Source organism: Bos indicus x Bos taurus, chromosome 23 (assembly GCF_003369695.1).
Source record: "Bos indicus x Bos taurus breed Angus x Brahman F1 hybrid chromosome 23, Bos_hybrid_MaternalHap_v2.0, whole genome shotgun sequence".
In the NCBI taxonomy this organism is placed as follows: domain Eukaryota; kingdom Metazoa; phylum Chordata; class Mammalia; order Artiodactyla; family Bovidae; genus Bos; species Bos indicus x Bos taurus.
Genome location: NC_040098.1, coordinates 5,974,617 through 6,002,367, shown reverse-complemented (window position 1 = coordinate 6,002,367; position 27,751 = coordinate 5,974,617). Strand labels below are relative to the sequence as shown.

Below are 27,751 nucleotides of genomic sequence, written 5' to 3'. Positions count from 1 at the left end.
GCACCAGTATTCTTGCCTGGAGAGTCCTATGGACAGAGGAGGCTACAGTCCATGGGGTCGAAAAGAGTCAGACACGACAGGTCGACTTCACTTTCACTTTCATAATAAGACTCATAAAAGGGTCATGCAATACTATTAGATTTGTACATTAGATTTGTACATTTGTACATTCAAATACACTAGATTTGAAATCTAATATAAAGTCATATTAATTAAAAGTATGTTCTGTTCAGTTCAGTCCAGTCCAGTCACTCAGTCATGTCCGACTCTTCGCGACCCCATGAATCGCAGCATGCCAGGCTTCCCTGTCCATCACCAACTCCTGGAGTTCACTCAGACTCACGTCCATCGAGTCAGTGATGCCATCCAGCCATCTCATCCTCTGTCGTCCCCTTCTCCTCCTGCCCCCAATCCATGGTACTTATACAAAATAAATGATCAAAGAGATAGGAAGAGGTAAAATAAATTGGATTGACTTTTACTACCTTTCAGATAAAGGACTTTGGGCAACTAATCTAGCTTTGGAAAGCCACAGTTCCCTCATGTAAAAAATTATAGGTATAAAAAATTAATTTATAAGATTGTTACAAGGACAAAATAAAATAATGCATGTAAAACATAGTTTAAAAGTTCAAAAAATATCAGCTAATGTCACAGCATAGAAACTCTAGAGATCCACTCAAGAATATAGCAAGACAGTATGTGTCATAGCTGAATATTTTGTATCTCTGAAGAACTAGTAGGTTATGCAATAAAGTGACAGTAGTGTGTTTATATAAAATATAGATTCTCATCTTGCCCCATGAATGAAAATATAGTACAGTTGGGTGAAAGATTTGATTATAAGAAATGAAGTCAAAGAGAAGACAGTAATCAGGTTGCTGCTGCTGCTGCTAAGTCGCTTCAGTTGTGTCTGACTCTGTGCGACCCCATAGATGGCAGCCCACCAGGCTCCCCTGTCCCTGGGATTCTCCAGGCAAGAACACTGGAGTGGGTTGCCATTTCCTTCTCCAATGCGTGAAACTGAAAAGTGAAAGTGAAGTCGCTCAAGTTGTGTCCGACCCTCAGCGACCCCATGGACTGCAGCCCACCAGGCTCCTCCATCCATGGGATTTTCCAGGCAAGAGTACTGGAGTGGGGTGCTATCGCCTTCCCCGAGTAATCAAGTTATGTAAGTACTAAAGTTTTGAAGAACTCAAGCTCCTTCTCAGCAAAATTCTGCAGCCAGAAGCCATAAAGTGAAGACAGTATTATCACTGTTGGTCTTCATTTTCCTTTACCCAGCGTCTTACACTGAGGGCCACCTCCTTTTTTTGACAGACTTCTTCCTTAGGAGCCTCACACTCAAGACAGTCTTGGTTTCCTCCCATCTCATGAGTCACTATTCTGTCTCCTAAATATCTACTTTTCTCTGTCTCTTAGTCATTAAATATACGGTGCTCTTTCCTTCCTCTCTATCATCTCAAGAATCCCTTGGAATTGAATTCTATATATGGGCTTCCCTCAGCTCAGCCAGTAAAGAATCCACCTGCAATGCAGGAGACCCAGGCTCGATCCCTGTTTCGGGAACATCCCCTGGAGAAGGAAATGCAACCCACTCCAGTATTCTTGCCTGGAGAATCCCATGGACAGAGGAGCCTGGCAGGCTACTGTCCATGGGGTCACAAGAGTCGGACATGACTTAGAGACTAAACCACCACCAAAATTCTGCTACCTTAGTGACTAAATAACAACAAATACTGCTACTTCTAAATCCATATTTTTAGCATAGACTTCTCTCCGCAAATCAATTCTTATATATCCAACTGCCTACATGTAAGGGAGGGAGTTATAGGAATCATGAAGCGCAGATTTATGTAGTTCAACATGCTATCAATCATTCTTTCATTTTCTGTATATACATGCACACACGCACGCACACACACATACACGAAAGAGGCAGACCTCAGAGATCCTGCAGGTTCCAGACCACCACAAAAAGTAAACATTGCAATGAAACAAGTCACACAAGTGTTTTGGTTTCCTAATACACATAAAAACAATATTTACACTGTACTGTTGCTATTACAAACGCAATAGCACTATGTCTAAAAAAAGATCATGTATATACCTTCATTAAAATATAAAACTGTTGAAAAATGGCGCCAATGGACTTGCTCAACAAAGGACTATCACAAACCTTCAATTGAATAAAATAATAATAAATAAATAATAAAGCATACTGTGATAAAATATGATATACATGCATGCGTGCTAAGTCTCTTCAGTTGAGTCCAACACTTTGTGATCCTATGGACCATAGCCCACCAGGCTCCTCTGTTCATGGGATTCTCTAGGCAAGAATACTGGAGTGGGTTGCCATGCTCTCCTCCAACGGATCGTCCCAATACAGGGATCAAAATCACATTCTTGCATCTCCTCCATCGGCAGTCAGGTTCTTTGCCACGAGCACCACTTGGGAAGCCCATAAAATACACGTAGACATTATATATATGTACACACACACACACACATATATATATTCATACATATATAAATGAAAATGACCTATTTTGACAGCTAATACTAATACTCCCTCTGAGGTAGGATTATAAGTAATTCATTTTCCTTTGTACTAATTTATATTTTCCAAATATTTGAAAATCAATACAATTTCCTAACTACTAAAAGCCAATAGGAGTGATGTCATCATAATGATACCATAGGTCATTCCTGACTTTGTCCCCCCTTCCAAAAACAGCTAACAACTATTCATGGACAAGACAGTTATGAGAATTCTAGAACACAAGGAAAAGGCTGAGCACCTTTGCACCACCCACACGAAAAGAGACCTCATCAATAGTAAGAAAAGTGGCTACATACTGACCACCTTGCCTGTCCCCCAGGCTGGAGCAGCATTATGCCAAGAGGTACCCCCTAGGCCTACGACACTTCCAGTGGGAAAGAGAGCCCAGGGAAACATCCAGTCTCCACTCAGTGCTGTGGATCACTTTGTAGGAACCTCTGTTCTGACCTTGCTCCACAGAGATTTCAGGAGAATCTTCAGAGATCCTTCACTGGGAATCTGACCATGACAGAGAAAAGAGGGTGGGTGATGCTTGCAACAATAGCACTTGGGTCTTGGCAGCTCAAGTTCCTACCTGCAGAATCTAAGTAGTAGTACCAGCCATCAATTTTGCTGAATTGTGGAACCAAGTTCCTGTTGCAATCTTACCAGGGAAAAGGACAGATGTAGGTCTTCCTGAGTCAGATCCTCAAGCAAGGAGTTTTGGTGGCTCTAAGGGTTCCAGTAGTCATGTACGGATGTGAGAGTTGGTCCATAAATAAGGCTGAGCACAAAAGAACAGATGCTTTTGAATTGTGCTGGAGAAGAGCCTTGAGAGTTCCTTAGACTGCAAGGAGATCAAACCAGTCAAACCGGTCAATATTCAGGAAATCAACCCTGAATATTCACTGAAAGGACTGATGCTGAAGCTGAAGTTCCAATTCTTTGGCTACCTGATGCAATGAGCCAACTCACTGGAAAAGTCCCAAAGCTAGGAAAGATTGAGGGCGGGAGGACAAGTGGGATGACAGAGGATGAGATGGTTAGATGGCATTATTGATTTAATGGATGAATTTGAGCAAACTTTGGGAGATGGTGGAGGACAGAAAAGCCTGGCATCCTACAGTCCACGGGGTCACAAAGAGTTGGACATGACTTAGTGACGGAACAGCAACAACAAAAGGATCTGATTTGCCCATCCCCAGACAAGGTAGCTGAGTTACAGTCCAACAAGCTTCAGAGTGTGACCCTAGGGCCCACCTGATGAGAAGGGCTAGTGAGAACACTTAGCAGTTGCTTAGCCTAGCAAGACTGGAGCTGAGAAGCAGGCAGGCAACGCAGATATTCCACAGAGCAGAGCTATTATTGGGTAGGGAGGTTTCTCTTACAATATCCAGGCAGGGAATTAATCCATAGCCTCATCCTTGCCACTTTTATTCAACATAGTACTGGAAGTCCTTGCCAAAGTAATCAGGTAAGGAAAAGAAAAGATATCAGAATTGGAAGGTAAGAAATAAAACCATCTCTATTTGCCAGTGATATGATTTTACATATTGAAAATCCTAAAGACTCCACTAAAAATCTGCTAAATGTAATTGTGTGTGCTCAGTCACTTCAGTCATGTCTGACACTATGCAACCTTATAGACTTTAGCCTGCCAGGCTCCTCTGTCCATGGGATTCTCCAGGCAAGAATACTGGAGTGGTTTGCCATACCCTTCTCCAGGAGATCTTCCCAATCCAGGGATCAAACTCACATCTCTTATGTCTCCTGCATTGGCAGATGTGTTCTCTATCACTAGCACCACGTGGGAAGCCCAGTTAAATGTAATTAATAAATTTATTAAAGTTGAAGGATACAAAATTAATGTGCAGAAAATCAGAAACATTTCTGTACACTAAAAACAAATTATCTGAAAAGTAAATAAAGAACATCATCCATTTTACAATAACATTCACCAAAAAATAATTAGGAATAAACTTAACAAGGAGGTGAAAGATCTTTACTCTGAAAACTACAAGACATTGATTCAAGAAATCTAAAGATTTCTTAGACACATAAATGGAAAGGTTTCCCACGTTCATAGATTGAAGAATTAATATTGTTAAAATAACAATACTACCAAAAGCTATCTATAAATTCAATGCAATTCCTATCAAGTTTCCCATGACATTTTTTATAGAAGTGGAAAAAAGTCCTAAAATTTACATGGAAACAAAAAAGGAAAAGCAATCCTTTGAAAGAAAAACAAAACAGAGGGTATCATATTTCCTGATTTTAAGTTATAGTATGAATGCCTAGTAAACAGTATGGTACTGACAAAAAAAAGACTAATAGATCAATAGAACAGAATCGAGATTCAGGAATTTGCAGTGTGGCTCAGGAAACTGAAACAAGGGCTCTGGATCAACCTAGAGGGTTGGGTTAGGGGAGGGAGATAGGAGGGGGTTTCAAAAGGGAGGGGATATATGTATACCTATGGCTGATTCATGTTGAGGTTTGACAGAAAACAGCAAAATTCTGTAAAGCATTTATCCTTCAATAAAAAATAAATTAATTTTCAAAAAAGTCCCCAAATAAACCAACTATATAAGTTCAACCAATATTTAACAAACAACCCAAGAAGACTCAGTGGTGAAAGGGCCATCTTTTGAATAAATGGCACTGGGACAATGGATATTCACAGGTAATCGAATTAAAGAAGGTCCCTGTCTTACATCACTCACAAAAACTAACTTGAAATGGATTAAAGATTTAAATATAAGATCTGAAAATATGAAATTTCCAGAAGAAAACATAGGAAAAAATGCTTCTTGACATTGACTTTTTTGAATATGACACCTAAATCCAAATAACAAAATTAAACACACACCCCAGTGTACACAGCAACAATGCTTACATTAGCTAAGACATGGAAGCCACCCAAGTGTCCATCTACAGGAGCATAGATAAAGAAGATGTGGTACATATATACAATGGAATGTTACTCAGCCATAAAAAGAGTGAAACAATGCCATTTGCAATACCATAGATGTACGTAGAGATTACCATACTAAGTGAAGCAAATCAGAAAGAAAAATATTACATTATAACACTTACATGTGGAATCTAAAAAATGATGCAAATGAACTTATTTACAAAACAGAAACAGACTCATGGACATAGAAAAAACAAAGTAATGGTTACCAAAGCGGAAAGGACAGGGGAGGGATAAATGGGAGTTGAAGATTAGCACACACACATTAGTATACATAAAATAGATAAACAACAAGCACTTACTGTATAGAAAGGAAACTATTTGAAAAAGAATACACACACACACACACACACACACAATATATATATAGGTGTGAATACATATACATATATATGTATAACTGAAAAACTCATAGAACTCAATAGCAAAAATTCCAAATACGCCCATTTTAAAAATGGGCAAAAGATCTGAATAGACATTTATCCAAAGATGATTTGTGAATAGTAAATGGGGACAGTGACTGCAGCCATGAAATTAAAAAGATGCTTCCTCCTTGTAAGAAATATAATGACAAGCCTGCTGCTGCTGCTAAGTCGCTTCAGTCGTGTCCGACTCTGTGTGACCCCATAGACGGCAGCCCACCAGGCTCCCCCATCCCTGGGATTCTCCAGGCAAGAACACTGGAGTGGGTTGCCATTTGCTTCTCCAATGCATGAAAGTGAAAAGTGAAAGTGAAGTTGCTCAGTCGTGTCCGACTCTTAGTGACCCCATGGACTACAGCCCACCAGGGTCCTCCATCCATAGGATTTTCCAGACAAGAGTACTGGAGTGGGGTGCCATTGCCTTCTCCGATGACAAGCCTAGACAGCATATTAAAAAGCAGAGACATTACTTTGTCTACAGAGGTTTGTCTAGTCAAAGCCATGGTTTTTCCAGTAGTCACGTATGGATGTGAGAGTTGGACCATAAAGAAGACTGAGTGCCGAAGAAATGATGCTTTCAAACTGTGGTGTTGGAGAAGACTCTTGAGAGTCCCTTGGACATAAAGGATATCAAACCAATCAATCCTAAAGAAAATCTACCCTGAATATTCATTAGAAGGACTGATGCTGAAGCTGAAGCTCCAATACTTTGGCCACCTGATGTGAAGAGCCGACTCACTGAGAAAGATTGAAGGCAGCAGAAGAAGGGGATGACAGAGGATGAGCTGTTTGGATGGTGTGACCAACTCAACGGACATGAGTTTGAGCAAGCTCTGGGCAGTGGCAAAGAACAGGGCAACCTGCTGCACTGCAGTCCATGAGGTCTAAGAGTAGGACACAAATGAATGACTGAGCAACTAAATGAAAAGATGTTTAAAATCTATGGTCATTAGGGAAATAAAAATCACTTTGAGTTATCACCTTAAACATTTTAGAGTGATAATCAGCAAAAAAAGAAGAGACAGCAAATGCTGGTGAGGATGTGGAGTAAAAGGAACCCTTGTGCACTACCGGTAGATTTATAAACTGGTACAGATACTACACAAAAAAGTATGGGGAATCCTCAAAAAATTTAAAATAGGGCTACTGTGTGATCAGGGGGTTCTACATCTGAAAACATCCAAAAGAAATAAAAATGTAAGTTGAAAAGATATTTGCACCTCCAAGTTCACTGCAGTATTATTATCAATAGTCAAAGCATGGAAACTAAGTGTCCACTGATGGATGAAAAAATTTAAAAGTTGAGCTATATATATATATATATATATATAAATATATATAAATATACACAATGAAATATTATATAGTTATATATTTTACATGATATACTCCTGGATTATATACTATGCAATATAGAGATATTATATAATATTCAATATAGAAATACATTTATACTTATATAAATATATTATATATACTACATAATATATAAATATTGGAGCTAGTGGTTAAGAACCTGCCTACTAATTCAGGAGACAAAGAGACATAGGACATGGGTTCAATTCCTGGGTCAGGAAGATCCCCTGGAGGAGTGCATGGCAACCCACTCCAGTATCCTCACCTGGAGAATTACATAGACAGAGGATACTGGCAGGCTACAGTCCACAAGGTCGCAAAGAGTCAGACAAGACTGAAGCAACTTAGCATGCAATATATAAACATTATATAAATTATATTCTATGTATTCAATATATATAATATAGCATATATGCATACTATACATTTATATATTATTAATATATTATTTGTATATTATATATGTTAAATATACTGGATATAATATATAAAATATAAAAATATAATAAAATTAAGTAAAATATTGAATTAATTATATTTATGACTATATATAAGAATTATAATTTAGTACATATTCTGTCAGAGAAGGCAATGGCACCCCACTCCAGTACACTTGCCTGGAAAATCCCATGGGGTGGCAAAGAGTCAGACACGACTGAGCGACTTTACTTTCTCCAAGTATTTATTTAAATAATTTAAAGTATTTATTTATATATAAAATGACCTAATTATTTTATATATTAATATGTGATATAAAATGTACAGTATAGTGTGTATATATATAATATACATATAATATTACATATATTTATATTGGAATAATAATTCACTCACAAATAAAACTATGAAACCCTGCCATTTGCAAAACATAGGCAGACCTTGATGGCATTACGCCAACTAGAGTGAGTCACATAGAGGCGTGTATGTTCTCACGGTGGAATCTAAAAACCAAAGAAACCAAAACAAACAAAAACCCCACCAAACTGAGAGAAAAACAGGTCAGAGTCACTGTGGGGAGAAAAAAACTTGGAGGAAGGTAGTAAAAATGTAGCACCTTCCAGGCGTAAGGTAAATAATTACTAGGGCTGAAATGTAGATATGACTATAGTTACCACTGCTGTACGATATATCTGAAAGGTGCTAGAGTAAATCCTAAAAATTCTCATAACAAGCAATTTTTTTTCCTTTTTTGCTTTTACTTTTTATATGCGATGATGGATGCTAACCAAGTGCATTGCTATAATCATCTCACAACATATTTAAGTAAAACTATTACGCCGGATACCTTAAACTTACGCAGCAATGTATGTCAATGATATCTCAATAAAGGTGGAAAAAACAATTACTACAAAAATAGTTTTATTTAATTTGAAGTCTTTCAAAAGAAATATATAATCATATCCTAATTATTACAGTTCTTATAATTCTTGCTGATTTTTAAGTCAGGATAATTTACCAATGTAACCTAGGTGAAAATAGCAAATGTAAATTATGTAACAATAATCTGACTCATTTCCTAAGCAATTTGCCATGGTTCCCACATTTTTTGATATATGAAAAAATAATAAATAGGATGGTATTTTATCCTGCATTTTTGTCTCTCATTCCTTTTTTGTTTTGTTTTGCTTTTCTCATTCCTAATAGCAGACAGACTATCACACAGAAGGTATTTGTAGGGAGAGAGCAAATTGGCCAAGGTGGTGTGTTCAGGCTCTCCTCTCATTTCATAAATAATGACTGTGTAACAGCTGGGATCATTTATAATCTAGCACTGCACATGCACATCAGGAGGTACTGGCTTGGTCACGGGCTGTGTGCAGCACGCATGCATGTGAGCTCCACCTAGAAAGTGGTGGCGTATTACTGCTGTGTCACGGCTGTGTCCGTGCGGTCAGCCACGCGAGAAGAGAATACCGCACGTCTGCTGCTGGGGTTGCTGCGGCAGCCACGAAAGAATATTGCTATGGCTGCTGTGCCGGCCAGCAGAGAATAAACCTGTCTGCATTCCTATGGCTCCGCTCATCTTCCAGCCTCTGAGCTGGCACCTCGTCTACCCCGCGTTCAACGAACAGTGTGCACAGTGAGATACAGCGAGACAACTGGCGTCACGAACAGGATGACATGATTTATTAACATGATTAATAAGCGTGATTTATTAACAGCAGTTAATATGTTTTTGGTTAAATAAGCATTCTAAAATAATTCATAAAATAATTATAAACGGTCATTTTTGATGACATAATTTCTGTTTTATAGTCTGTGCTACATTGAAGAGATTTATAAATATGTGGGAAAGAAAACAACTTTGTAGCTTCCAGTCTGGGATTCCACATGTTCGACTTGGCCCTCTTCCCCTGTTGTCTTTTGGTCTTCAATCTAACGTTTATAGATACTATTAATGCTAATATTCTAAAATGATTATTTTAAAAATGAACCAGTGTGAGCTAATAGTGTATACCACTCCCAGAACTAGAATGTGTTATTCAAGCTTATAACTAGAATATATGGCAGTATATGAGAAAAATTTTCAAACAATAAAGGTAAAGAATTCTTGAATTTTGGTTATTATATGTATCAGTGGTTCTAATTGTCTGTGTGTGTGTGTGTGTGTATGTGTGTGTGCACACTTGTTTTGTTGTTAGTGCTGAGCCTATAACTATTAATTGATTACATTACAATAAACCAAAAGACAGGCATGAGAATAATACTACTTTATGTTCAATACCAAATTGACGAATTTCAAACCAATATTTTTGAGAAAAAAATCGGTGTCAAGTTACATTAATGGGCAAGAGTGTATATACAAGTTTCCTTGTAAGTAGAAATTTTCATGAGAGAAAGATTAAGAAAAAAGAAACATTAAAGATATTTTTTAAAAAGCTTATTGTGTTTTTCTATGAACAACAGAGCAAAACAGCAAGATTTCCAAATTAAAGACAGTTGTTTGAAGAAAGATGTGACAAATACTTGGTTGAAAATAAGATATTAAAAACAAGATTAAAACAACTGGATGAGACATTTACGGAATGAATTAGAGAGATGCTCAAAAAGGTTCTGAAATTTTCATTTCTTACATCACAGCAAGAGTCACACCTGGCCCTAATCCCCACCAACAGTAATAAATTTTTACATTTGCTTACCTGACCAGCTTGGATTAACTGTCTTGGGAGAGACAGAGACTTTTAGGCCATCTACTCTTTCTTGGTGAGTTTCAGGCTTATAATCTAAATGCAACCCACTACATAAAGATTAAATGCGTTCATGTTTAGCATATTAGAACCAAATTCACGCATGCTATTTTTAAATATCGATTACCCGAATTCCAGTTTAAAATGCCTAGCTCAGAAGGAGTTTTTTCTAACTGCCCCCTTCAATATCTGGATATAGAATAGGAATATTATATACATATATATATATACACACATACACATAGGTATATTCCATACCATCTCACCTGATGACCTATAGTCAAAATCAGAGAGATATCTATATTAATAAAAAGATGTTGGAGAGAAACAAAACAAAATCATTCATGTTTCCTTATTTTTCATCACTGATTCAAGCAATCCAGCCACTGGCAAAAAAAACAAAAAAAATAATAATAATAGAAAGGAACTTTATCCATCTTTTCTTACTGACGTTATAGCTCAAAGCCCTGATTACACACGCTCAAAAGCTGAACTGTACTAAACTTTTGCTGGACTCCTTGTTCTCTTTTATTTGCTTATTTTGTTCTTAAAAGTACTTTTTAATTGAGGTATAGTTGATTTATAAAGTTAGTTGACCGCTTTTATTTCTTTTTTCCACTTCTTTTTATAAAATATTTTTAACTGGATTCTAATTACTTTATTATTTATTCATTTTTTTATGATAACCTACACCTCATTCCACCTGAAAATATTTTTCAACATAATACTATACTGGAGGAAGACAATTGTGTAGCAAAAAGCAAACAAATAAAAGACAAAAGAAATCCCCCCCCCCAAAAAAAAACTATTTCCTACTCAAAATGCTTCTGGAGGTACTGAGTTAAACTAAAACATTTTTCTCCATAGCAGGATGGCTCAGAGATTTTATATCTGAATCGAGTATCTAAAATGGTGTCTAATAAAATGAATATTTGTTGAATAAATTAATGATGTATTTCGTAAAACCTCTGTAGGGGCATCCAGTTTGCAACTTTTTATTTTCTTTCTTGCTCACTGATTTCTACTTAGCTCTTTAATAGATGTTGAATAAATGAACAATACCTAAAGCATGTATTTACAAATGTATACATTTGTAAGGCAGTGCTTTGTCCTCTGGCTCTTTGAGTAATAAAGGTTATTATTATGGTTATTAATTATCGGCAGTAGGAATAGTTTTAATTGCAATGACTGTAATAATATGAAGTATTCACCACATGCACTGTTATCAAGACCAGTGTTCTAGAAACTCTGCACCTCATCTCAGTTTTGCAAAATCTGAGGATATATAAATCATTGCACACATTCTATAGGTATAGAACTGAGAAGGGAATTTGGAATCTAAAAAATTTTCTTTGAGAACCTCAAGAATCAATTACATGAGGACATATTTGCTGTTTGGTAGCATTTAAATGCAGTTTAGTGAGAGTCAATATGAAGAAAAGAACGCTTTATTGTAAAAATTAGGTAAATGATTTGGTTTTTCTAAAAGAGAATAATCAACATATGGAAAACATCATGAAGAAAGGCACATTAGCTAAATGTATATTAAGTTTAAGAGAAAAAAAGGCAAATTGTATTTCTTTAGGGCAAAGCTAAATATTGCCTGTTCTACTATCTTTGCTACCAATTAATATGGTTCTGTTATTTGTGGTATTAGAACTCATTTGTTTTTACTCTGTTTTACCCAGTTATGAAGACTCAAATCATCTGAGTGGGGAAAAACAGAGACTGTGCAATTGTTTAGTCTTAAGTAGATTAAATAATTTGTTCACTGGTGTTTTACTTAGGTACTTGGGAATATGCAGAAGGGTGAGACTCACTTTTTACATAAAAGTTAAGACAAGTATATTGGGCTATGTATGTTTCTTCCATTAGTGAAATGCAGTACGTTTTGTCACCTCATTTTCTTGCTCTTTTGGGTTTGGGTGGTTATAAATATCCCGCACTCAAATCTATAGTCTCAATTATTTCTCTATATTAAAGAATATCTGATAATTATGAATTCTTGACTCCTCTACAAGCATGTACAGTCCTGTAAGTCTGTTTAAATAATAAAAAATACAATAAAACCTGGGAAGCCAAGAAAGATCCCTCTATTACATGATTAGTATGTGCTTTCCAGACCAAGGGGGGATGTTCCATTTATAACTCTCATTTGTTTCCGACCATCGTGGCCAAGTTTCCACTCACTGCACGTCTCCATGCCATCATCTTAACTTCCAGTTTGGAGCACTGTAAACTGTTTCTCAACCCTTAAATTAAAGCAAATGATATCCACTCCACATGTACCACCAATTTGACTAGAAGCCACTTCAAAGATTTCCATTTTAAAGAATGAAGTATGGCCAGTGCTTCCTGAAGCCAAAGTTTGCCTGCTTCATAATGAAGTGGAACTTTCTCTGATTTCCCTTCTATTTAAACACTGGCAGCTTTTTCTCCTAAGGCATATTTTTTCTCCTCCACTCAAGGTAACCCTAGTTATTGTTGTTGCTGCTGCTTTTACTGGGGAGGAGACAAGATACAGGAAACGGGGAGGGGTCCAGGCTGACTCTGTCTTACTCAGTGCTGCTGGGGGACCAGGACACGTGGGTTTGCAAAGACAGTCCACGTCTAGATGAACACAGACCTCCCAAAATACTGACAGTGTCTCAGCTACACGCAGATTCAAAGAGAAAGGAGCGTATATAGTTCACGCTGTCACTGGCTTACCAAACTGCATGCCACTGTTGGAGAGTGGACAGCAGCAGAGAGAAACTCTCCAGCTCGAGGGCTGAGCTCCCCCAGCAGGGCTCTGCTTTCTGACCATTTCCTCAAAAGTTCATTTGAACCGGCCACTCGGGCTGCACAGTGCTTCTTACAGAAGCCGCTCTGACCCTCTCCTCTGTCTGCTTACACACTGACTCCACGTCAAGTTCCGGGCTGAGGCCCCCGCCAGGCTCCAAGCGCACTTTCCTCGCCCCTCGCCTCCCACATATACTTGGAGCTTGGGCACACAGTAAGGGGACAAAACACACAATGCCCAGTGCTTGAGGACATGCCCCCTACTAACATGTACAAGAGCAGAGCAGAATATCCACCCTTCCCCTGACACACACACACATATCCATTCACACACAGACACACGCACACACATACACACACAAACACATACATACATAGACACCTACACACACAGACATAGACACACGCATATACACACACAAAGACACACACAGATGTACATACACACAGGTTCCAAACAGTTCAGCTTAAATTTAAGATATGTTCCTTCTGACAAGATTTATATTCTTCCTGACACCTATAGGTATTACTAATCCACAGCCACTCATCTGCTCGGGTCTTTCACATTCTGCAGGCAATGTGAATTTGAATCCTAAATCCACATCAGAGCCAACAAGCTAGGAAGTGTAAAGGGAGCTTGTGTATTTCTCCCTTACTCAGAGCCAAGGCCTTGAGAATGACTATGCTTGCCGCCTTCTCCCTCTGTGAGCTGGGAGTTTTGCTGGTTCATCCTTTTTGACTGAGAATGTGGTATTTGGTGGGGGTCAGGTTCTGACCTTTGCTCCCCATCTTGCTTGGGCCAAGTGTTCTTTCTACACCCGCACCCCTTATGGCTGTTATAGGATGGATGGGCAAATGCTCCAGAAATGGAGCTCTCATCTCTTTGTAAATGGAGACTTTGCAGCTCAACTAACTCAGCAAATATTATAGAGCTCAGCTTCCCCCTGAATAACATTATTAGAGCTCCTGGGACATCATCTTCCTCTCCAAGGCCTTTTGCCCGAGTGGTGTTTCATCTGCTTGAACATTCTTTCCACACACTGATGCCCCCACCCCCCACACTCCCCTGATTGAGGTTACTTTCTTTTCATTCTTTTTTTTTTTTTCTATTCTGCCAAAACCCCCAGCATGTAAGATCTCAGTTCGCAGACCAGAGATTGAGCCTGTACCCTTTGCAGTGGGACTATGGAGTCTTAGCCAGTGAACCACCAGGTAAGTCCCTTTTCTCATTCTTTGTATCTGATTTTAAACTCCTCAGATAGGCCTTCCTAACTGTCACAGTCACAATCGGCCAACAGCAATAGTTCACACAGGAGCATTTTTCAAGAGGCATAAACTTTAAATATTAGGTGTTTGGGTTTCCAAAATTTTCAATGTAGCCCTGGATTCCCTCAAACTAAGGTATCACTCATTATGCAATAAATATGGTACATGAACAAAATATAACTCAAAAAGGATATATCCATATACGAAATGAGAGAGACACACAGAAAAACATGCACACACACACACACACATACACAGACCTCTCCAGGAACTTGCTGGTGAGGAACACTTAATAAGTTACAGTTGCAGCTGAACACAGAATCCTGAAGCAGTGCCTAGTTTTCTATTGTTTTAGAAACTGGAAAAGAGAAAGAAAATTGTCAAAATTCCCACGCCCCAAAGTCCATGGGATATCATTTTTTCTTCTAATTCAATACAGTGTTCCTTGCCTGCTTCCAGAGGATAAATAAGGATTTGTGCACATATGTTACAAAGTCCAAATAAGCCCTTGTGGGGCTTGATCTTCACAGGGTTTTTTTAACTTCTGCCAAACAACTGCGCACTGCAGGACAGTGACATTAAGCTTCAGGCATTGATTTCCAGCCTCACCAAAAAGCTTTCAGACACTCTTATCTTTAGTTGTCAAAATCTTAGGTTCAAAGAACGTCCAGTGAATCTATTTTTAGTCAAGTTTAAGAAATAACACTGATTCAATGATAAATATTTTAAAGTGCAATTTATGTGTTCTTTTCAATTAATACATTAAAAAGAACTGAGGTGCCATTAGAATTTAATAAGCAATTCTGGATCCTCCAACTTTCTAAATCTCTTGATTTTGATCAGAATATACTTGATAAAAACCAGGGGTTCTTTCAAAAGGATGCTTGCCAACAACAGGAAAACATCTTAAACGAAATAGTCTATATTTCAGCACCATATTTCCTCACCACAGAGCACCAAATTATCCAAAAGAGCATATGTTACATGATTACAACAGTATGTGCTACTGTCTCTGTGCTTTGAACCCCCCAAAACGCCATCATTTTTCAGGAAGGCCGAGAGCAAGTGAGAGCTGAAAGAAACAGACATAGCCCTGAGAATATTAATGCTTTTTAAAAGAACAAATTCAGGGATCTTACCAAATCAAATGAACTGTAATGAGACACCATTGCCCAAAACAGCATGTGCAAATTGACAAATATTTCCTGAGTGTGTGCTGTGTGTGGACTACTGTTTAAATGTTATATTCTTAGCAATTTATAAATATTATCTCACTAAAGTTCTTAATACATTTGTATGCCAAATAAGTATACACACCTTTACACACACACACAGAATACCTGAAGGGCCGTGAGGATATTTGCTAAGGCTTGTCCGTAGGTGTCATGACAATGAACAGCAAGAGCCCTGGGTGGAATTTCTTTCATGACACTTTCCAACATCTTCTTCATGCTTCCTGGAGTTCCCACTCCAATTGTATCTCCCAGGGATATCTCGTAACAGCCCATGCCATACAGTCTTTTAGATACCTACCAGGAAAAGCAAGCAAGTAAAACAATGGAAATCCATGGACTCAACTCCCATTGTTCCTTAGGAAACATAATCTAGAGATAAACATCACAACTAAAATCACACACGTATTCATAGAAAACATATATTTTAGTTTTCTAGTCTTTTTCGTTGCTCGTGAATCCCAAACATTAGATAAAACTTTGAATGACATTTCTGTTGTTGCTCAGTCACTAAGTTGTGTCTGACTCTTTGCAACCCCAGGAACTGCGCACACCAGGCTTCCTGTCCTTCACTGACTGTCTCCCAGAGTTTGCTCAAACTCATGTCCATTGATACTTGTTTCTAACATTCAAGTTTGCCTTAGAACCATATCTATCTGTGTAACTATGTTCAGTGATAAAATTATAAGTTACAATTTCAATAATGGGAGACTTATTTTCTCAGCCTTTTAATCTAACAAAAGTATCAGAAATTTAACATTCAAGTTTGCCTTAGAACCATATCTATCTGTGTAACTGTATGTTCAATGATAAAATTATAAGTTACAATTTCAATAATGGGAGACTTATTTTCTCAGCCTTTTAATCTAACAAAAGTATCAGAAATTTACTTTGAAACTATTAATAGTATTCCTCAAGCTATTAAACTAGCAGTCAAGAGATATCAATCAAGTAACTTTGTAATTGATACAGACACTTAATATTTTTGTCTTAAAATTTCTAGCTCATAAACAGATGATATTGAGCCTAGTAAATTTCAAGTTCCCTTCAAGTCAAATAATAATATTACTTTCAAAGAGAAATATGAATTTGCTTTAAGGCAGCATGGTATGCTGACAAAGACACAGCTTGTGCAACCCCACAGGCCTAGATTTAAACCTCATCTATGCTCCTCATGTGATGCTGGGCAGCAGATGAAGTTTTTGAAGCCCCAGTCTCTGTTCTGTAAAATATAAACAATAAAACATCTTTATACAGCACATTTTCTAAGCCTTACTACTTAACTTTTTGAAATAATAATAATAAGGTGAAGTCAGTGTTGAAATGTTTGGTTGTAAAAATGAAATGAGAATATACAAAAATCACTTTGTGCAAAATCAGACACCTGGTCACCCCCAAACTCATGCCTGAGGTTAGTCTTCAGTGCCTGCTTTACTCCAGATGCTGCCCTGCATGGTGGGATACGACAGGGGTGCAGATGTCCAGGCTCATGGTATTATGGAGTCTGGAGCCAAGTGAGGACAGACCCTAATCAATTCCACTCGGGAATGTGTAAACACAGCTAAAATAATAATTTCAGAACAAAGAAACAAGATTCTAAGAGCTTGGAGCAAAGGAAATTGACCTAGATCTGTCAAACAGGAAGGGCCTCAGTGCAGCTTGAGATAAAGTCAGCATCAACTTGTTGGAGAGGTAGCAAAGGAAGGATGTGAGAAGAATATTCAGGTGGAATTTGAGGCAAGTAAAATATCAAATATGAAGGGCATTCCAAGTAGGAAGGAATGTCAAGGGAATTCCCTGTTGGTCCAGTGACTGGGTTCTGTGCTTCCACTGTAGGGGATGTAGGTTAAGTCCTTGGTCAGGGAACCAAGATCCCACATGCCAGGAGGCAAGGCGGGGGGAAAAAAAAAAAAAAAAGGTCAAATGCAAAGGACAGTTGCAACAAGAAAGTAAAAACTGAGGGGCAACAGGGCTCCATAACGCTGGGGAGGAAGGCCCAGGGCAGAGCATTCAAAGAGCACACAGCCTTGCAAACCAACCGGGTTTAGGATTTGGATTATGATGGGATTCTATCATAAGACCAGTAGAAAACCTTGACTGAATGTGGAGTGGTGGTGATATACTTGGATTGATGTTTCAGAAAGGCAGTGTCAATCAACATCCAAAACAGGCTGAAGGCACTCAGAAGGGCTACCTAGTCCAGGTAGGAGACTATTACTGGATGGAAACTTGGATTAAAAAAACGTAAATGCTGATCCTCCTCTTTCTTCTCCTTTATTTAAGTATATCCATCCAACTGTTAAATATCCAGGTCTTTGGAATCATATAGAAAGCATGTAGGTGACTGAATTTTTCTCTTTGATTCCATCAGGATGCTTTTTTGCCTCATGTAGACACAGTCATCAATTATACAAAAAGCCTATTAAATGGTGGAATTTCGTAATGGCCATGTAAAGAAAAGTGAAGCTGCCACCCAAGTGATTGAAGGAAAATTCTAAGCGTGGAGTCAGGGGAATCCCAGGGTTACAAGAATAGCAGGCAGGAAGGAATGTCAACCAGCCCCAAATTATGCTGAGAAGTCAAGAGAAGGATTGAATAGGATCTCACATTTCTTTAAAAAAAAAAAAATATGGAGTACAGTTGCTCTACAATATTGTGTTAGTCTCTGCTGTACAGCAAAATGAATCAGCTCTATTTATACATATATCCCCTCTTTGGGGGATTTCCTTCCGATTTAGTTCACCCCAGAACACTGAGAAGAGTTCCCTGTGCTATATATGTTGAACCAGAAAAATGACACAGATGAACCTATTTGCAAAGCAGAAATACAGACACAGACATAGGGAACAAACCCATGGACACCAAGGGGAATCTCTAAGTCAACGATCGTACAAAGAGGGATTCCAGCAGCATGAAGGGTCTAGACATCACAGGGGACATGATGAAGAGTTGATGCCACACAGATAGGTGGGCACCACTGATGCAGACAGCCCTTTGGAGTGTAGCTGTGGTGGGATGGAGAGGATTGTCAATAACTAGCCAGCCAAGGATGCTGACTAAAGGAAGGAAGTTTTCAGATGGAGTATGCTTGCGCATGCTCAAGTGTCAACAGGAAGGGCTCTGCAGTTGCACATTCAGGGGAGTGAGTGAAGGGGAGGATTTAGCAGAGGGGACACAGTTTGCCAGAGTCATTTTGGACAGTGAGACCAGGAGCTGGCCCCACCCTGGGGTGTCTGGCCATGAATTCCTAACACTTCCGATCTGCCTGTTCCATGATTCTCTCTGGCAGCACCCCAGGCATTGTGGAGCAGGAATGAAGAGCCTGAGGCTGTGGGAGGTCTGTCCAGAGGCGGCAGGAGGCAGAAGGCAGAAGAGCAAGGGGTAGGGGTATAGGCAGAGTCGGACTGGGGTTTTGTGGAGTCTGAAGTCATATTATTTTGGAAACGGTTTTTTAAGAAGAGAATATATAACTGTGAATACAAACTAATAACAGACCCTTGGGAGGGTCTGATGCCAGCAAAGGACTGCAAAATTTAAGTTGTATGCAGATGCAAAATATTATATATATATAGGATGAATAAACAACTAGGTCGTACTGTATAGCACAGGGAAGTATATTCAGTATCTTATGATAAACCATAATGGAAAAGACTATGAAAAGGAATATTTATGTATATGTTTAACTGAATAAGTTTGCTGTATAGCAATAATTATCACAACATGGTAAATAAACTGTACATCAATAATTTTTTTAAATTAAGCTTCATTATTTTATAGTATATCTGCCTCTGCCTCTGGAATAATGGCAATTTGAATCTCAGCAGAAAGAGCTATGGGATATAAAAAGAATAAAAGCAGGGAAGCAGCATGGATTCATACACATGTTAAAATAGGCAGGAGACAGCAGAGGGGCGCCTGGACAACCAAGGCAAATTTTAAGGATGTGCGCAAAAACGGCCCTGACATTCCAAAAGAAAGTAGACCGGCCACTCACTGTTCTATTCACATAAAAATAAAACAGATGTTTTTATTCCCTCCATCTTTGAACACCCAAATCATAAGACTCAGATGCTAACTCTGGACAGTGATAGCCACTATCTAGATCTTTAGCATTAAGATACAACTATTAACTCAGTGATCAAATATGCCTCCAGGTCCACAGTTCTCTTTGGCCTTGTGGTGCAGATGTAATAAACAGCAGGGAAAAGAGCCCACTTTTAAAAATAGACATCATTTTACCATGAACCAGAAAAGCAGACATATATCTTACTTCTGTCACTTTCTGAAGTGTGATGTTTCCTTCATATGGACAGCCCAGGGCACAGGATACGTACCTAAGTTTAAAATACAGAGCCATATAAATATGTGTCCGGTGGATAAGCTACTTCCTAATTTCCATTGTATAAAAATGAAAAAAATAGCCAAAGGTTCATCAGAAAAACTTATTTTACTCTCTTCCTTCATTATTATCTTATTCTCAGACCAAACAAAAACAATTGGAAACATTTTCAATTTACTCATTTTTTAATTAAATTTTTTTCAAATTACAATTTGATATATGTTATTTGATGGCAGATGGGAATAAGTATTTATCTATTGGGGTTGCTTACACTATAGTAATAATACAAAAGCAGAAAATACCAGAGAGATATATTTTTATTTTTGTTTTTTTTTTTAAAAATTTTTTTGGTTGTTCCGTGTGGCATGTGGAATCGTAGTTCACTGACCAGGGATTGAACCTGCACCCTTTGCAGTGGAAGCATGGAGTCTTAACCACTGGATCACCAAGAGAGTCCTGTGATGTACTGTTTTATTTAAATAAGTACATACACTCAACTGTTAAATATCCAGGTCTTTGGAATCATGTAGGCACCAAGTAGATGACTAACTGAACTTTTCTCTTCATTTCTGTCTGGATGTTTTGACCTCACCAAGATACAGTCATTAATCACCCCACAACTCTTAGACCTGACCACAGACTCAAACTTCACCGTGCCTATCTCTCGTGGGTCTACCTAAATCATCCCCAAGACAATCAAAGACTGTCTAATCTGTGTTTAAACGGCTCCAAAAAAGATACTCCATAAGCTTCTTCAACCATTTAATATAAAAAGTCAAGCCTTTCCTGCAAGAATGATACATTTCCATCTGAAAGTATGAAACTTTAGGAAAAGTCTCTTTTTAGCTATTTTCAGCTCAACACCAATCCTGTTTTATTAAAGATTTCTCACAGACTTTACAACACTATGAATATAATGCATCATATGCCTGGTCATCAGGAATTAAGCAGTTCACACAAGGGAGAGTGGTGGTGGGGAAGACTGGAGACCCAGTTCTTTGGGGCCAAATACGAAAGGCTTTAGATAGCAAGGTCTTGAATGCTTGCCATGGAGTTGAAACTTTAAGATCACTCAAAATTATTTTGAAACACTTATATGACAAGATCCAATTTGTTTTCCAAAATGCAACTCATCATGAACTCTGGAAGTGGGTGCCACAAAAGGGTGGAGGCAAAAACATGACCAAAGATGATCCCACGTCTCCTTGATATGTGTGTATATATATATATATATATATATATATGTGTGTGTGTGTGTGTGTGTGTGTAACTGGATCACTTTGCTGTACAGCAGAAATTAACACAACATTTTAAGTCAACTATACTTGAAATTTTTTTTAACAAGATGTCAATTGGAAGATATGCTATAAACTTCACAACAGGTTTTGTAGTGAAAACATGAAACAGAGATTCAATAATTCAGTATACATCCATTGATCCTAAAGATGCAACTGAATTTCAAAAGTATCAATGTGTGAATAAAATTTGGGTTTTTAGAATTAAAATAACTAAGCAGTTCCATAGCCAGGCAATCAATTATGAGGACAGAGGAGGAGAAAAGAGGATACATTTTAGTAAACTTTGGAAGCTCTGCTGGACAGGAAATCCATCTCTCCGATCTTTCAATCACTACAATTTAAACTTAATGCTTGAGTGATTTTTACAAATTTAACGAAGATATATGGAAAAGACAATGTTCTGATGTGAACACAGCCCTGGAGAAGATGTCAAGGGAGGTAAAAGGACACATATTTTCAATTCAGCTACAATGATGATAACGTGTTGAAAATAGAAGTACATTTATTCTGAACCCAAAATATCTAAATATGATTAAAAATGAAATCCAGACTCTCTAACTACACCCCCGTAAAGGCAGAAACCATCCTTGTTTTGCCATCCTACTAAAGGCGAAAACCAAAGCAAGCAAGAAACAACAAGTGTAAGACAATATAAAATACACACACACCTCACCTACCTTCTCAACTCCAGTGGCGAAGCCTGGCCAAGCCCCCCTTTCATGCCATGCCCCTAACTCTCTCGGGGTACATTTTCACTCACTCAAGCTTCTCCACCAGCCTTGCCCTGGCCTGTGCTTGACCTGGTCCTCACCCTCCATTGCATGTTATCTTCACACATTCTTCTCCACCTTTTTAATAACCTATTCACACATGGGGCAACATTCTGCAAAGTGAATGCAATGGCTCTCAACTATGTTCATTAACTGTACATTAACTCCCTAAAGTAGAAGTTGGCAAGGGAAGGTCCAGAGGCCAAATCTTGCTCATCACTCTCATGCAAACAAAAATCTTATTGGAACAAAGCTATACCCATCTGCTCACCTACATTCCATGGCTATTTTGCATTATAATAACAGAATAGTAGCTGCATCAATGGCACCCCACTCCAATACTCTTGCCTGGAAAATCCCATGGACAGAGGTGCCTGGTGGGCTGCAGTCCATGGTGTCGCTACAAGTCGGACATGACTGAGCAACTTCACTTCACTTTTCACTTTCATGAATTGGAGGAGGAAATGGCAACCCACTCCAGAGTTCTTGCCTGAAGAATCCCAGGGATGGGGGAGCCTGGTGGGCTGCCGTCTATGGGGTCGCACAGAGTCGGACACGACTGAAGCGACTTAGCAGCAGCAGCAGCTCCATCAAAGATCATCTGACTCACAAAACCTAAAACATTACTGCTGCTGCTACTGCTGCTAAGTCACTTCAGTCATGTCCGACTCTGTGCGACCCCATAGACGGCAACCCACCAGGCTCCCCTGTCCCTGAGACTCTCCAGGCAAGAACATTGGAGTGGGTTGCCATTTCCTTCTCCAATGCATGAAAGTAAAAAGTAAAAGTGAAGACGCTCAGTCGTATCCAACTCTTAGGGACCCCGTGGACTGCAGCCCACCAGGCACCTCTGTCCATGGGATTTTCCAGGCAAGAGTACTGGAGTGGGTTGCCATTACTACCTGGCTCTTAGTAGAATAAGCTTGCCAACCCCTGGTAAAAAGTGAGGCATTTTCATGAATGTGAAGAGGCCTCTGTCATGGAAAGAGGCTGCCATACCTGCTTTGGTGGCAGATGTTAGTTTCTAGACTTCTGCTCTTCCCAGGCAGTCTACTACAGTGCTTCTCAGGCTTGGCTATACAGAATCATCTTAGAGAGCTTAAAAGCAAAAGACACTAATGGGTAGGACAAGCCAAACAACTTAAATCAGAAGCTCAGGGGATAGAATCAAACTATCAATATATTAAAATTAAAAATTACTGCACTGCCAAAATTGAAAACAACTCAAGGAGACCTTCAAGATGGCAGAGGAATAGGATGGGGAGACCACCTTCTCCCTCACAAATGTATCAAGAAATCTCCTCAGCATGTGGAACAATTCCTGAAGAACATCTTCTGAATGCTGGCAGAGGACCCCAGACTTCCACAAAGGCAAACCAATCTGCTCAGAAATGAGATAGAGAAAAAGATAAAGAAGAGAAGGGAGACAGAGGATTAGGGGTTGGGGGCCTGCACCCTTGGGAGGGAGGTATGAAGGAGGAAAAGTTTCTGCATACCAGGAAATCCCCTCACACGCAGGGGCAGTGGGGAGCTTTGGAAACTCAGAGGGGAGCACAGAGAGAAAGGTGCTCCAAAGGCAAAATGGAGAATTCACCACAGAGATGGTACCAAACAGGACTTCTCTGCTGAGAAGCAGCTCACAGGCTCGCTTTCACCCACAGCGAGGGGGAGCTGGGGGCAGAGGCTCAGATCTGGAGGGCCAGTCCTCAGGAGAGGACCGGGGTTGACTGTGAAGATACTCTGAGAGGACTAACATGACACCACAGAGGCACATCAGGGAAAATTCTGGAACCTTCAGAGAAGCAAGAGGTCATCCGCATGGGAAGGCTGTGACACCACGTTCTAATGCTGCACTCTCACAGGACAAAGGACCCCACCCTGGTGAATGCCGAAGCAGGGAAAGTGGCTGGAGTCTATAGCCCCAGACGCAGAGAAGATGGCTCGTGAGCCAGAGGCAGAAGGCAGCCGGCTGCTACAGTCTCAACCCCAAAGACCACAAGCTGTGAGTGGCTGTGGGTCTCTACCCACGTCTTCCTGGGAGCCTGAGTGGCTCAGCTATGACCAGGTTGTCACAAACCAGGGACCAACTCCCCTGGGGAAGTTCACAACCCGCCTCGGACTGTGGCAACCTCCACTGGCCAACACCACGGAAGTGCTCCCCACACACCCCAGCGGCGTTTGTGGTAACCCTTGGTCTTCTCAGCACAACTGAGCCCTAATAGCAGCTCCGTTCACCTCCTTGCATCTGAGTGGAGAACGGACACTGGAGAGAGACTCACAAACAGCATCAAAGTGGAACACCAGGTGCTGCATGAGCAAATCAAAGAAGGGGAAAGCATCCTGGACAGGGCATGTCCAGCAGTTTACACTCCTGCAATTAGTCTGGGTCTGTGCACTTTAGGAGCAACTGTAGAATTTGAGAGCAAGTGCAAGCTGGAACAAGGGAAGATCTGAGTCCAAGGTGACTCTGAACTGCCCCCAACAGGTCTAGAGGCCTTCTTAGATATGCTGGAGGACGTTCTGAGTGGCAGCTCAACTGGAGTAGGTAGAAGGGGGAAACACTTGGACATTCCTCTCGCTTCCACTCTCTGTATATCCCTCACCTCTTTTCTCCTTTTATTTTTCTCATATTGTCTTTTTTTTTTTTTTTTTTTTACTTTACAATATTGTATTGGTTCTGCCACACAGCAACATGAATCCTCCATGGGCGTACGTGTGTTCCCCATCCTGAACCCCCCTCCCACCTCCCTCCCCATACCATCCTTCCAGGTCATCCCAGTGCACCAGCCCTGAGCATCCTGTATTGAACCTGGACTGGCAATTTGTTTCATATATGATATTATACACATTTCAGTGCCATTCCCCCAAATCATCCCACCCTTGCCCTCTGCCACAGAGTCCAAAAGACTGTTCTATACATCTGTGTCTCTTTTACTGTCTCGTATATAGGGTTATCATTACCATCTTTCTAAATTCCATATATATGCGTTAGTATACTGTATTGGTGTTTTTCTTTCTGGCTTACTTCACTCGGTATAATAGGCTCCAGTTCATCTACCTCATTAGAACTGATTCAAATGTATTCTTTTTAATGGATGAGTAATACTCCATTGTGTATATGTACCACAGCTTTCTTATCCATTCATCTGCTGATGGGCATCTAGGTTGCTTCCATGTCCTGGCTATTATAAACAGTGCTGCAATGAACACTGGGGTACACATGTCTCTTTCCATTCTGGTTTCCTCGGTGTGTATGCCCAGCAGTGGGATTGCTGGGGCGTATGGCAGTTCTATTTCCAGTTTTTTAAGGAATCTCCACACTGTTCTTCATAGTGACTGTATTAGTTTGCATTCCCACCAACAGTGTAAGAGAGTTCCCTTTTCTCCACATCCTCTCCAGCATTTATTACTTGTAGACATTTGGATCGCAGCCATTTTGACTGGCGTGAAATGGTACCTCATTGTGGTTTTGATTTGCATTTCTCTGATAATGAGTGATGTTGAGCATCTTTTCATGTGTTTGTTAGCCATCTGTATGTCTTCTTTGGAGAAATGTCTGTTTAGTTCTTTTGTTTATTTTTCTAGAATTGAGCTGCAGGAGTTGCTTGTATATTTTTGAGATTAGTTGTTTGTCAGTTGCTTCATTTGCTATTATTTTCTCCCATTCTGAAGGCTGCCTTTTCACCTTGCTTATAGTTTCCATTGTTGTGAAGAAGCTTTTAATTTTAATTATGTCCCATTTGTTTATTTTTCCTTTTATTTCCAATATTCTGGGAGGTGGGTCATAGAGGATCCTGCTGTGATTTATGTCGGAGAGTGTTTTGCCTATGTTCTCCTCTAAGAGTTTTATAGTTTCTGGTCTTATGTTTAGATCTTTAATCCATTTTGAGTTTATTTTTGTGTATGGTGTTAGAAAGTGTTCTAGTTTCATTCTTTTACAAGTGGTTGACCAGTTTTCCCAGCACCACTTAATATGGTTCTTTATTACTCCTTTTATATTTTTATAACATACTTTTTCTTTTAAAAAAATTAGTTTTAAATCAATTGCATGCATTTTTATTTTTGTTGTGATGTTTTGATTTTGTATTTTTGAGAGTAATATTTTCCATGTTTTTGATGCTTGATTTTTGATTTATTGTTTTTAATTCTGTAGCTTTGAGAGTCTAATATATAGTATCCATTTTCACTTAGGGGTTTACTTATTGGCTTGATTCCTCTCTTCACCTTAGAACCCTCTGTTTATCCTTCTTTCCTCTTTTTCTCCTTACCCCCTCTTCTTTTTCCAATATAAGTATGTGAAACTCTTTGGATGTTTTTGCCTATTAAAAGTTTTTTTGCCATTAATCCAGGGTGCTTGTCTTCTGCGCTGTGTGACCTGTGAAGCCTTGATGTTGCTGTTAGTGGATGGGCCAGAACCCCAGAAGCAGGGGACTTGACTCTAGGACTTTGGACCACCAGAGAACTCCCAACCCCATGGAACATTAATAGGTGTGAGCCCTCCCAAAGGCTTCCACATCAACACTAAGGCCAAGCCCTATTCAAAAGCCAGTGAGCTCCGGGATGGATGTGCCATGCCAATTCTTCAGCTAAACAGGAGCACAACTCTGCACATTAGCAGACAGGCTGCCCAAAGCCATAGCAAACCCACAGACACTCCCAAACACACTACTGGACACACCACTGCCCTCCAGAGAGACAAGATCCAGCTCCACCCATGGGAACACAAGCACAAGTCCCCGCATCCAGAAAACCTTCACAATGCACTGATCCAACCTCACCAGTTGGGGTACAGTCTCCACAATTAAGAGGAGTTATGACCTTCCAGCCTGCAGAAAGGAGACCCCAAACATGGTAAATTAAGAAAAATGAAAAGACAGGGAAAAACGCAGCAGATGAAGGAACATAGTAAAAACCCTCAAGACCAAACAAATGAAGAGGAAATAGGCAGTCTTCCTGAAAAAGATCCAGAGTAATAATAGTAAAGATGATCCAAAATCTTGAAAATCAAATGGGGGCACAGATAAAGAGACTAAAGGCACAAATCGAGATGATTCAAGTAAAGTTTAACAAGGACCTGGAAAAATTAAAGAATAAACAATCAACAATGAACAATGCAATAACTGAGACTGAAAATACACTGAAGGGAGCCAACCACAGAGTACCGGAAGCAGAATAACAGATAAGTGAGCTGGAAGATAGAACGCTGGAAATAACTGAAGCAGAACAAAATAAAGAAAAAAATAATAAAAAGTAATGAGGACAGTCTCAGAGACCTCTGGGACAACATTAAGTGCCACAACATTCAAATCATAGGGGTCCCAGAAGAAGAAGATAAAAGGAAAGGGCATGGAAAATATTTGAGGACATTATAGTCGAAAACTTCCCTGACAAGGGAAAGGAAACAGCCACTCAAATCCAAGAAGCTTCGATAAAACAGAAATCAAAAGAAAATAGGAGTAGCAATACTCATTTCAGATAAAACAGACTTTAAAATAAAGACCATTACAAGAGACAAACAAGGCTGCTATATAATGATCAAGGGATCAAACCAAGAAGAGGTAACAATTATAAATATAT

At 39.3% G+C, this 27,751-nt stretch overlaps 1 protein-coding gene across 5 annotated transcripts in view; it reads right to left on the bottom strand.

The window, feature by feature from the left end:
• Positions 1 to 27,751, bottom strand: part of HMGCLL1 (3-hydroxymethyl-3-methylglutaryl-CoA lyase like 1) — a 201,344-nt gene that overhangs the window by 54,397 nt on the left and 119,196 nt on the right. For all 5 annotated transcript variants that reach the window (XM_027524559.1, XM_027524557.1, XM_027524558.1 and 2 more), the window contains 2 exons: positions 20,038 to 20,101; positions 15,876 to 16,064 (listed from right to left, as the gene is read on the bottom strand). In XM_027524559.1, the coding sequence (XP_027380360.1) occupies positions 15,876 to 16,064; positions 20,038 to 20,101 (253 nt within the window). The remainder of the gene's footprint in view (positions 1 to 15,875; positions 16,065 to 20,037; positions 20,102 to 27,751) is intronic.